The following is a 13,382-nucleotide window of genomic DNA, read 5'->3' as shown; positions in this document are numbered from 1 at the left end:
AGTAGGGGTGTGAGCTGTACAGGTGTGAGCTGTACGGGTGTGAGCTGTAGGGTGTGAGCTGTAGGGGTGTGAGTAGTAGGGGTGTGAACTGTAGGAGTGTGAGCTGTAGGGGTGTGAGTAGTAGGGGTGTGAACTGTAGGGGTGTGAGCTGTAGGGTGTGAACTGTAGGGGTGTGAGCTGTAGGGGTGTGAGCTGTAGCAGTGTGAACTGTACGGGTGTGAGCTGTAGGGTGTGAGCTCTCCCTTTCAGTCACTCACAGGGAGATAGGGGAACAGCTCTGGGATGGCCAGGCCTTCACCCATGTGGCTATACACGTGAGTGAAGAGTGGATGGAATGGCCAACAATCAGGTCTCCAGCAAATCAACAATAACTTGCTGAACTCGGGTGATGCCAAGAAAGTTTAAAACAAGCTATCCCCTCCCCCCAATTTTCTGGGTTTACTGTTGCTACAGTATTAGAAAATTCTACCTTAGTTTATGATACTGTAGATTATGTAGTTGACGTGTTAATTAGACCTTTGGAAATGACTTGGTTTGGCTAAATTTAATCAAGAGGATGAAAGTTAATATAGATCTGTCTATTACTTCCTCGTTACCCCTTCCTCTGCCTTTAAGTCTCATGTGAAGTGTGAATTTTCTGACTCTTGCTGCATTTTAGAGGTTGAGTTTTCTGATTTGGAATTTAATTATATATTGTTCATTAAGGCAAACATATTAGAGTCAAGGTTTCTTCTTTATGGTTTGTTAAATATACTTAACACTAGTGAACATTATAATGGCTAAATATAAATGTGATATATATAAAAACATAAATGTGTATATATGAAATTTAACTGTACATTAATATATATTCTATATTATGTATATATATGTCATATACATAAAATTTAAAATGACTATTATATAGGCCTGTTCACCAAGATCCATGGAATAAAGCAAGTCCTTGTACTTTCAATTTTATTTTGCCTTTCGTTCAGTCAAATAGAGTTGTTTGTACTTCACTATTGTTACGATTTTAGTTCAGTTCAGATAGAGACGTTTGGGATGAGTCCGTCCTGTAATCTGACTCTGCAGAGTTATGAGACGATTTAGAACACACTGATCTATGGCAAATACACCTTCCTCACAGAGACAACAAAACTAAATTCCGTACAAGCACCAAGGTAGGCAGAGAATCTTCTTCTCTTTCCCTCTGAAACGGTCTCACTATGCTCCTGAGGCTGGGTTCAAACTCATAACGTAACCAAAGCTGATGCTTGACTCACTGACGTCCTCCTGTCGTAGCCTGTCAAGTGCCAGGATCATGAATACTCACTGTGAAGCTCGGCTGGACAGAGAATTCTCCATCTTAAATAGGTGCCAGGACTGAAGATGGAAGTCTGTTGGTAGAGTCCTTGCCTAGCATGTATGAAGCCTGGGTTCAGTCTCCAGCACCACAGAAGCCAAGTGTGGTGATGCATGCCTGGGATCTGAGTAGCCCAGAGGCAGAAGGACGAGGAGTCCTCGGGTACAGGTCAATTTTCAGCTTCATCTTGAGTTCAAGGCCAGCCTAGGCTACATGAAACCCTGTCTCAAGGTGGGGTGGGAGGAAGGGGGTGTTTGCTTTTTACAATTAATTTAGTTTATAATTATGTGATCAGTTTAGGAACTAAAGTTTGAAACAGAAAAAAAGAAAGCACAATTTTATTTTGATTTTTGCAAAAAAATTTCATATTATATTCTGATCACACTTTCCCTTCCCCTCAACTCCTCCCAGACTCGTTCCACCTCCCCAACTCCATGCCCTTTCACCCTATATTCAAACAAACAAAAAATAAAAACACATACACACCAAAACCCACAAAAACACACAAAAAATGGAAACCAAAAAATACAAGCGAAAGACCAATAAGACAAAAAAAATGCTCAAAGAAATACAAGATAAATGTCTATAAAGCCACCATTGACTTCCCTTTCTGTTAGCCAAGCACTCCTGGGCATGAGACCTCCCCTGACAGGTGGTTAGTACACTACGTAGTGAGAATCCATCAGAGGGAACCAACGTTTCCTTTGTCAGTAGGAATCAATTGCAGGTAGCTTCTTGGTCAGTGGTGGGAGCCCAGGTCCATTTCCCCCTCTCAGTTCTGGAACCCTGTTTGGCTTGAACCTGTGCAAGCCTTGAGTTCATACGTACATCAGCCCTGTTTTATCTTGAAGAGTTTCCTTAGAGTCATCCACCCCTTTTGATTCTTACAATCTTTCAGCCTCTTATTCTGTACTGATTCCCAAGCTTTGAGGGAAGGGGTTTGATGAAGACATCCTACTTAAGACTAAGTACTCCCAAATCTCTCACTCTCTGCACACTGCCCAGCTGTGGGTCTCTGCGTGAGCTCCCCTCTGCTATAAGAAGAAGCCTCTCCGACAACGGCTGAGCGAGGCACTGATATATAAGTAGAATTTCTAATTATGCATGTATTAAACAGAAAGTATAACTCTGGAGCTGTGTTTTTGAAATGGGGGAAAACCGCACTGTGGAAGCAATTCAAAGCTAATTGAAGCTGAGTCTGTTCTCAGCTTTGTTTTGCAAAAAGCCTCCGCCTGCCGTCTCTGCCATTATTTCAATGCCCTGGGGAGAAATACAGCACTGGTTCTAGAGAAATAATGGCAGGGGCTGAAGAGGCGTCAAAGGGACTTGGCAACTCAGTGAATTTCAGCCTGAGTCACTCCTTAGGAAACGTCAAGCCACCACATCCTTCCCCTGCCGAGGCAGGGCAAGTTCTTGCCCACACAGTGCAGGCTGGACGTTTCTCAGACTCCCACTTGCTGCTAATACATGGATCAGAGGGAAATCTGCTCTGTGACTTTGCACACTCGGTAACGTTCCATAATCGGGTTTCAGGACATGAAAGTTAAGGTCCTTATCTTGATTGCTGCCAGGCTGCTGCTCCTGCCGGCCACTTTTTGCCAGAGTGGTAAGTCCTCTTCTGGAATAGGATGGGGTGGGAACTGGGACCGTTTGTGCTGTGGGAGTCAAATGAACCCACTCTTCTTGTTCTTCTTTGTGAACCCAAAGGCAGAGGTCGATCTGGGTTATTGCGAGGAGGAATAAAGGAGGTAGCTAAAGTTTGTTGCCAAGTCAAACCTTGTTAAAGACCAATGTTCTCTATTAGTAGTAACACATTTGTGGCAGAGTTAAGACTTTATCTGCAATTAAGTCAAAAAGCAACTTTCTTTGTGAGAAGTGTTTGCATTTATGAAACTTCCTGATTTAGAAAAGATTGTATTTTTTCAAGGGATTACAAATCTTTTTAAGTTTATAAATTTTATAATTTCTGTTGAGGCACAGGTGGGGAAAAATACTGCCACAAAGTGTCATTTGGTTTCAACAGTCAGGAAGGTTAACAATGTTTCTAAAGTTAAATACCTTTTATTCCCTTAAGGTTTTAGTATCAGGGAGTTCTCTCTCCCTCTCTCTTTCTCACACACAGACATCCGTGTGTGTATGTGTGTGTACAAATGTATATATGTATATGCTATGATTATGCATAATTTATCTATGGATAATTTTAGAAATAAGATCTCCCCCAAATAATTATTTTGCCTTGAACATGTCTATTTTACCCATCATTTCTGCTTGCTCTGAAATGAACTACTTTGAGCCAGGATTGCATCCAGGACTCTCTCACTGTCAGGTCACAGGGCAATCAGCAGTGTTATGAGGGGGATGTGGGATGAAACCAAAAGACAACCCTCTGCAAAGTTGAGGTCCCTGCAGCGTGCTTAAGGGGACCTATGGCAGGGGCTGAGCAAACAGGATTTGGAGAGGTTTATGGTTCCTTTAAGAGAATAAGCCAAAAAGCTGAGCCACATTTGTAAGGAAATGCGTTACATGAGAGGGTTCCTTCCTGATGCCAGTAGAGCTTGGGAGGACTTGAAAGGAGACTTGGGGGTGGATTCATTTACCCACTGCTATGGGGAGATGCGATGGGAAAATATGTCACCAAGAACCAGAGGGCCATTCTCTCTGGATTAGATCTGAAGCCTTCTCCCAAGCTGAGAGCATTTCAGAAACATCACACCAAAGAAAACCCAAAGAACCCTAGTCATTTTTTAAATAAGAATAAAATCTAGCAAGGAACACTATTTTTTAGGTTCAGACTCACAGAAGGCATAGATGGGGGGCACACCTGAGATCTCATGGAAACAGTATGTAGATACCTGACACACTGAATTCAGCCTGGGCAGACTCCAAGCTATGAAGGAGTTTACACCTGGGAGCAAAGGCCAGAGATGAAATCAGGTCTGGCTTCGAACGAGGACAGACCACTGAACACCATCCTCAATGTTTAAAATGGAGGATTCAGGGGCTTTGGGTCAGGACCTCAGTGGTAGGGGAATAGCTTCTCAGGTTGGAATGTATGAGGTTTAAATTGGTTTTCGAGGAACTGATTATTAACATGAACAAGCTGAGTCGTGCCAAGTCTCTACTGCACATAGTTGGTATGTTTCTTCCATTTTAAAAATCCATTTTTAACTCCTTAGGTCATCACAGTAATTTCATCTTTTGATTTTTCTGTCTTCTCTTAAAACCTGGTATTTCTCCCGAAGCCCATCTTTGCATTCCTCCTTCCCATATCTCTCCACTCTCCTAATTTAACCACAGACCCCGTGAAGACTAAGGCAGGCACACCCCACATTTGCTCTTGGCCTTTGGGAATGCCACATCCAGAGTTGGAACTGCTTGCCCAACATTTTACAGACTAACATTCCAGCAGCTGTCCCAGGTCGGTCATACAACAGCCTGAGATTTAGCCAGGTGTGGTGGCGCACAGTTGGAATCCCAGTACAAAGGGAGCCAAGGCCAGCCTGGGTTATAGTGAGACCCTGTCTCAACAAGCCAAACACACAAACCTCCTATAAACCCGAGGTCTGAATTTCTTTCCCACTTTATCCCCTCACTCTTGCCCGATTGCAGTTATAAGCAGCGCCCTCTTCCTCTAAATCATTCAGAATGGAAACCTCCAGTTATGTTGCTTGCAAGTGCCCCTCTACAGCCAATCAGATGAGATGGCCCTCAGAGTCCAGCGTACCTACGAGTTCCCGTCTTTACCTGTTTACAGCCTTGCTTCTACTTCAATGACTCACCACCCTTAGATTCTGAGCAATCTGGTCAGCAGTCTGCACATCAGGTCTCCCTGCCCCGAATCTCTTGCCATCATAACCTTCTGCCACCAAACCCACTTTAAACATGGGCCAAAATCATGGTTACATTAGTTTCCTGTCCAGGCTATAATAAATGTTCTCGTAGTGATGCTTTAGACAACACAGGTTGACCATCTGATGCCTCTGGAGGTCAAAATTCTTAAAAATCAAGGTGTTGCTAGGGTTGTGTTCACTCCTGATGCTCCAGGAGAGAATCTGATCTTGCCTTCGACACTTCCACGAGACACTGCCCGTGCTACTTGGCTCCTGGATTCTTTTCCAACCTCAAAGCCAATAGCATCACCTCAAGCCCGGCTCTGATCCTGTTGTCTCACATGTATAAGAACTTGTAACATTGCATTTAGACCACATGGGCAAGCTAGGGTTCTGTCCCCATCTCCTGACACCTAACTACATACCCCTCTTTCATGTGAGGTAGCATATCCTAGGTCCCACAGGACAGCAGGTGGGAGGGGGTGAGCAGAATGCTATCCCATCCACCACAGGAGTCATCCCTCTGCAGATGTTGTGCACAGAGGGTGGAGGTGGGGGTCAGTGGTAGAGCAGCTGCCTAGCATTGAAAAGCCCTGTGTTTGATTGCCAGCAAAAAGGGAAAAGACTGTGTGTGCACCCCCAGAATGTACAAACAGATCACGGCTTCAGAGGACAGTTTAGGGTCCCCTCGGGAACTGTGAGACTTCTTCAACTTCATCTCTTAGATGTATCAAATTAACACAAGACAGAACATGCCCGTGCACTTCTTCTCTGGCCTAAGTATTGCTTGTTGACGGCAGTGGAGTTTAAAACTTCATAGCACTGCAATGTATGCAACTGACATTGTCAGAATCAAAGGGACTGGCCATTCCGAGATCCCATGGCCAGCCATCACCGTGATCCCATGGCCAGCCATCACCGTGATCCCATGGCCATCACCGTGATCCCATGGCCATCACCGTGATCCCATGGCCAGCCATCACCGTGATCCCATGGCCATCACCGTGATCCCATGGCCATCACCGTGATCCCATGGCCAGCCATCACCGTGATCCCATGGCCATCACCGTGATCCCATGGCCATCACCGTGATCCCATGGCCATCACCGCGATCCCATGGCCATCACCGTGAGCACATACCTCACATACTAAGTTCCACATCTGCAGCTGGCTCGTCTTTGCTCAAGTTTTATCTTTTCAGTGATAGTTAGCTTGAATACTCGAGTTGGCTAACTATCGCCTGATAGCTTGTAGGCAACAAAATATTTTTTCTATAATATTCCATTGTGCTGTTTTGTTTCATCTACGACAGTGTTCCTCAACCTTCCTAGTGCTGCGGCCCTTTAATACAGTTTGTGTTGTGGTGACTCCAGCCATAAAATTATTTCATTGCTACTTCAAAACTGTAGTTTTGCTACTGCTATAAATTGCAAAGGAAATATTTTTGGAGACAGATCCTTACCAAAGGGGTCATGACCCAGACTGAGAACCACTGGAGCGCTATTCTTTTCTTTCTTTCTTTTTTTTTTTTTTGGTTTTTCGAGACAGGGTTTCTCTGTGGCTTTGGAGCCTGTCCTGGAACTAGCTCTGTAGACCAAGCTGGTCTCGAACTCACAGAGATCCACCTGCCTCTGCCTCCCGAGTGCTGGGATTAAAGGCGTGCGCCACCACCGGCCGGCTGGAGCGCTATTCTAAAGTCCTGACTGATATCTAGTTCTCACAGGAAAGCACAGTATGGTATATTATACATATTATATACATGCATGTGGGTTACATCATCTATAGAGATTTCTAAAAAAATGACCCCAAGTTCTATAACCACAGAAATCATGAAGCATCAAACATTTCATTTTTATCCAAACCACCGTTAGGACTTGACAAATCATATGTAATATTTTCTTTCAATTACAGGTATGAAAAACATCCCAGAGAACTCAGCCAAGCCAACCTTAACTATTAAGACCTTTAATGGAGAGCCCCATACCTTTGAAGACTTCCCGCTTTCTGACATAGAGGGCTGGACTGGAGCCACTGCAACTGTAAAACTGAGATGCCCCGAGGGGAGTATTTCAACTCTCCGTGTGAACAATGCTACCATGGGGTACTTGAGAAGCTCCTTAAGTACCAAACTGATACCGGCCATCTATATCCTGGTGTTTGTGGTTGGTGTGCCAGCGAACATTGTGACCCTTTGGAAACTCTCCACAAGGACCAAATCTATCTGTCTGGTCATCTTCCACACCAACCTGGCCATCGCAGACCTCCTCTTCTGTGTCACGCTGCCATTTAAGGTTGCCTACCATCTCAACGGGAACAACTGGGTGTTTGGAGAGGCCATGTGCCGGATCACCACAGTCATCTTCTATGGCAACATGTACTGCTCCATTCTGATCCTCACCTGCATGGGCGTCAACCGCTACCTGGCCACCGTCCATCCTTTCATGTACCGGAAGCTGCCCAAACGCAACTTCGCTTTGCTCATGTGTGGCTTGGTGTGGGTGATGGTTTTCTTATACATGCTGCCCTTTGCCATCCTGCAGCAGGAGTACCATCTCGTCCAGCCAGAGATCACCACCTGTCATGATGTCCACAACACATGCGAGTCCCCGTCTCCCTTCCAGTTCTATTACTTCATCTCCTTAGCGTTTTTTGGATTCCTCGTTCCCTTTGTGGTCATTGTCTACTGCTATACAACTCTCATCCGCAAACTTAACGCCCAGGACCGCAGATGGCTGAGGTACATCAAGGCAATTCTCCTCATCCTTGTGATTTTTACAATTTGCTTTGCTCCTACCAACATTATACTCATAGTCCACCACGCCAACTACTATTACAACCACACTGATAGCTTGTACTTTATGTATCTGATAGCTCTGTGCCTGGGTAGCCTGAACAGCTGCCTAGATCCATTCCTTTATTTTGTCATGTCAAAAATTGTAGACCAGCTTACTTCTTAGCCAACGAGGGCAAGATCATCTTAGAGAAAATATACACGCTTGGGCTGACTTGTGCATGCCACCAACAGCTCAATTTTTTATCTTTGTTTTAAAATTTTTTTTAAGACAGGGTCTCACTGTGTAGCCCTGGCTAACCCAGAACTCTCTAGACCAGGCTGACCTCAAAAAACCTGCGATTGCCTGCCTCTGCTTCTTGAGTGCTAAAATTAAGGGCACACACACAACCAGGCCTGGCAAGAGTTCCATTTCAAAGCCCCTATGAAATAGTGCTTCAGACATCAAATGCCGTAAAATTATTAGGATTAAAAATACTTCGCCAGTATTTTAAGAATGCCTTAATCTTATGCAAAACTATCATTATTCTCCTTATGACAATTGACAGATTTCTATTTGCCTCCCTTATTCTCCAAGCTTTAAACTCCCCCTTTCCTCCAGTGACTAGCACTGCCATCCTGGGGATTTAGCATGACTTGTGGTTCTTTGAGCAGTTACCCTGTCCCTTGGTGGGACCTTGTCTTTATCCCACCTCTGTCTTAAACGGGTGTCCTCACCGCGGGCCGAGCCTTCACTTTAGTACCTTCCTGAATACATCAGGCAAACACTTCCCTTGACCCCGCACAGTTCCTAAAGTGACAAACCCGAGGGTGGCTTTCCTGGCCAGTTCCCTAATGTGACCTGTGAAGCCATGCACCAGGCCTGCTGGCTTTACCACCTGTCTTTCCTTCCCTTTCCCGCTGCCCCCGTGAAAGCCCATTCTAGCATCCCTGCTCTAATCTGTTCTGCTTTCCACGTCTTTAAAGGACTGTTCTTCTTTTACTCTCAAACTAGAAGTGTCATTTTCTTCATTTGTGTTTCTAAAGCACTTTCTTATAATTATGGTCCTTCTATACAAACAAGCCTGCTAAACTCACTTGCATATGACTATTAAGTTTTCTATGTCATAAGATCGCTGTGCCTACAAGCGTCACACCTGCAGATTTAAACCACCACAGACCAAAAACACTTGTATGAAAAGAGTTCTATGAGCTGAACATGAACGGACTTTTCTTATTCCCGACACAATGCAGCGTCTTTGGGCAGCATTTATCCTGCACCGTTCTTTATACAGCATCTCCCCTGGATTAAGCGCTGGTACAGTCATCCAGAAGTATGTGAAATGAACGAGAGGATGCGAAGAGGCTGTAGCCAAGTACAGTACCATTGCTACAGGGATTCGGAATCTGTGCAGCTCAGTGTCTGCAGGGGTCCCGGAAGCCACCCAGGAGGGATGATGGAGAAGGTGGTGTCTGTCGTCCTCCCCACTTTGAGGTTCTCGTGGTCATTCCAAGGTCATGCCCTGTGGGGTCAGCTTCATCCTTTGTATAGCATGTGGCTGAATGACAGAATAAAACCCCAATGCATCTAAGCCGCACAGAGGTCTACTCAGTGCAATCTGACAAGCCAGCATATCCCATATGACATGAGATGACATCATTTCTGATTAGACTTGTTTACAAAAATAAGGAAGCTAAACAGAAATACCCTCATAAAGTCATTTAGCAATTTATCTGTTTTTTGTTCTGTTTAGTTTTTTGAGACAGGCTTTCTCTGTGTAGTTTTGGTTCCTGTCCTGAAACTAGCTCTTGTAGACCAGGCTGGCCTCGAACTCATAGAGATCCGACTGCCTCTGGCTCCTGAGTGCTGGGATTAAAGGCCTGTGCTACCACAGCACCTTGCCATTTAGCAATTTAAATAATGTTTCCAACTACTTTCACCCCCCTTTGTTTTAATGGGAAATGGTATTATATTATAAATCTCCAGATTATTCCTGTAGATAAGTCATTTCCCTTACCAGAGGGAATGAATGGGAGAAGTGATGTCAGTGGCTAATGGGGGAGCGTCACTAGTGACTAAAAATGGGCTTGAGGGAACCTCCGAGCCTGCAGTATTGCTGGGCTGAAGCGGTAAGACTTGTTATAATCCACTAAACAATAAAAATACATTTTAAGGGAACATTGTCGAGAGTATCTATAGCTTCTTGTTTCATCATATTGGACATGCATTGACCCGAAGGCCTCCAGGTCCACACCTCACAGGGACCCTTGCCTGCCCATGTTTCCTACAGCATCATTCACGTCGGCTAAATACAGAACCTGGCAGGAGCCCAGCAACAGAGGAGTGGTTAAGGCAAGCTCTGGAGAAAGCGGCCCTTCCTAGCAAGCATTTTTAGCCTTAGAGGAGGAAGCCATGCCATTTGCAGGAAAATGAGAACATCCGGAGATCATCATATTAAGCAAATTAGGCCGTCTCAGAATATACAGAAAAAAAATATTTTTTCTCTCTCTTTCACCCTTTGTGGGGCCGAGATTTTATACAAAGAAGCAAAGTCGTGTATATGTGCATGTATAAAATGACAGGGGCGGACTGTCTAAGGAGGGCAAAGGGGAAGGGGAGGGTCAGAGCTGATAGTAGGCATGAGGGGGATATGCTCAACAAACAATAGATACCTGTACAAAAGCATTACATTAAAAGACTTTACAAGGCTACAAGACAGCTCAGTGGGTGACACTTGCTATGAAATGTGACATGAGTGATCTCTTTAACCCACCCTGTGCAAGAAGAGAACCGACGCCTGCAGGTTACCCCCTGACTCTACAGGAAGTCTGTCACTCACACACAAATAAAACACATAAATAAGTGTAACGAAGTAAAAGTCAGATAAATCTTAAGCAATTTAAAATCAATCTAAAGCAAGCTTTAAGAGTCTAAAAACTTCAGAGAAAGGAATTCATTTTGAGAGCTGAGTCTCATTAGCTGCAGTAGTTTGTCCTGGTGGAACAGGATAGTGTTTACTAGTTGAAGGCACACACAAATCCGGCATGGTGGCACACATCTGTAATCCCAGCACTTGGGAGTCAGATGCATGTGGATCTCTGTGAGCTGAGGCCAGCCTGGTCTACAGAGCGAGTTCTACTTACATAGTAAGGCCCCGTCTCAAAAACACAGGAAAACAAATCCAAACCAAACCAACCAACCAAACATGAAAACCAAAACCAAAACAACAAAGTATTAGGTTTCATAGCCAGGACAAAGCCTACTTAATATATCAAAGTAGACTTGGCCTTCAGGTTCTCCCTGAATCCTTCAGTCTCTACCTGATATGGGAGCCCTCCTGGCTGGCACACCCCACCCCCTACCCTAAATTTCTCCAGCTGCCCTTCCTTATATGATCTAACCATTTTGGTTATCTGGTCTTTTAGTATACTGTTTTGGGATCTCTTGGCTGCTGCACCTGGTTCCTCCCTCTCCCTTGCCCCTTTCCTCACATGGCACAGCTCAGTCTGGCCATGTTCACCCTGGACTTTTCCAGATGTCCCTGCTTCTGACTGTTCTCTCCCACCTCTGTGTAATAAACTTCTTTCTCCACCACACCTAGGGGTAGTCATGTCCTTTCTTTGCTTCTTATTTTTTTTTATTCAAAAAGGCACACTTAATTTGTGTGTGTGTGTGTGTGTGTGTATGTAACCATCAAGAACAAATCCAAATTTTTTGTTTTTTTCAAGACAGGGTTTCTCTGTAGCTTTGGAGTCTATCCTGGAACTGGATCTTTGTAGACCAGGCCGGCCTCGAACTCACAGAGATCCACCTGCCTCTGCCTCCCAAGTGCTGGAATTAAAGACGTGTGCCACCACCACCTAGCTAACAAATCCACATTTTAATGAGGGTAAAATTTAAGTATCAAATAAAGCTTTCAATTTTAAATTGCTTGTGATTCACTTTCTCCAGGGGACAGACATAGAAAATGTGCTTTGCTAAGTATACGCTACCATGTTCGTACTCAATCTCAACACAAAGAGAACTTGGTGCTTACACAGAATATCCAGAAACTTCCATAGCCACTCCCCTGTCCTCACTCTCTCTGATGAGCCTTAGTATCCGTTCCATGATGCTGCCGCTCACTATACCCCTTAATGGCTGTATGCTTTGGGCAATCTTTATTTCATACTGTAATGCAGCAATATCTTTTTATTCCTATTATTTCCCAAGGCTAGACTGTGGGAAGGCAATACAAAGAAATGACCTCAAGTATGTACACTGTAATTTTCTAGGAACCTGGTAGAGATTAAGAAAAAAGCAAACGAAAACCAATACACAAAGACTCGGCTGAAAGAACAGAATCAGATTTCTTTTCCTTCCTTCCCTCCCTCCCTCCCTCCCTCCCTCCCTCCCTCTTTTGGTAAAAAAAGATGAGGATGAGAGAAAAATTATGGATTGTGGCTGGGGACACAGCTTAGTGGAAGAAGGGCACATGTCTTGTAGGTTTGATCCCCAGCAGTGCCATGGAAAAGTAATCTGTTAAGGTCATGTTTGGCCTTTCCTCCTGTAAGGAGCATCTTTCCCCACCTGTCTTGATACCCATTGTATGTGTTTCCCAGTCAGGTGCAGTTATGGTCCCAGAACAATCACCTTTCAAAGAGGGCAGGGAAGCAACCACAGGAGTCTTCAATAATCCTCAAACAGGCTGCTGTTTGTTTTGTGTTGGACTCTATAGTAAATGCTATAGCTACACACATACACACAAAAACCATACACTCAGGGCTGGAGAGATGGCTCAGCAGTTACAAGCCTGGGCTGCTCTTTCAGAAGGCCAGAGTTGGGGTTCTAGCACCCTCATCAGGCAGCTCACAACTACCTGCAACTCTGCTTCCAGGGGAATCCAATACCTCTGGTCTCCGAGTGCATTCTCTGTACACATGAACTCATATCAACATGCAGATGCATATAATTAAAAACAAGAGAAATCTTAAAAATAAAAACAAATGCATGCATTTACAATATCATTAATATACTGCCATATAACAACACATGTATGTATCTTGTATTCTTGTTTAACTCATTTCGTAATACTTCAGGGCAGGTATGATCCTAATTTTATGCATGTGAAAATGAGCATATGGGGATATGGCGGTCTGTCTAAGGTCAGTGAGCCAGGATCTAAATGGTGCCTGCCTGTCTCCAAAGCAAGCAACTTTCTCTCTCAATGCTGTTATTTTGCTGTCTGCCATGGACACAGTTATTTAACTCCTGGTTCATTATCTCAGAACTCGTGATGATGGTGAAATGATTCAGGGCTATTATGAGAATTAAACAAGGTATGTTTAACTACCACTGTCATGGCTGCAAACAGGAGATGCTCGGTCCACACGTACTCTAAGCAGAGTGCTTTTCCTGCTTCAGAGGGAGCAGATCCTGGGCTATGAAGGTGTACAC

General features: G+C 44.3%; 2 protein-coding genes across 3 annotated transcripts in view; one reads left to right on the top strand and one right to left on the bottom strand.

Annotated features, from left to right (window-relative positions):
• Iqgap2 (IQ motif containing GTPase activating protein 2) overlaps nucleotides 1–13,382 on the bottom strand; it is a 287,742-nt gene that overhangs the window by 74,939 nt on the left and 199,421 nt on the right. The window lies entirely within an intron of this gene.
• On the top strand, nucleotides 7,087–8,132 carry F2rl2 (coagulation factor II thrombin receptor like 2). The gene has a single exon (XM_013349679.1). The coding sequence runs from the start codon at nucleotides 7,089–7,091 to the stop codon at nucleotides 8,130–8,132; it is 1,044 nt and encodes a 347-aa protein (XP_013205133.1). The 5' UTR covers nucleotides 7,087–7,088.

This window comes from Microtus ochrogaster, chromosome 19, assembly GCF_000317375.1.
Source record: "Microtus ochrogaster isolate Prairie Vole_2 chromosome 19, MicOch1.0, whole genome shotgun sequence".
Taxonomy (NCBI): Eukaryota; Metazoa; Chordata; class Mammalia; order Rodentia; family Cricetidae; genus Microtus; species Microtus ochrogaster.
The sequence above is the reverse complement of the archived record's forward strand: the minus strand, read 5'-3'. Positions and strand labels throughout refer to the sequence as shown.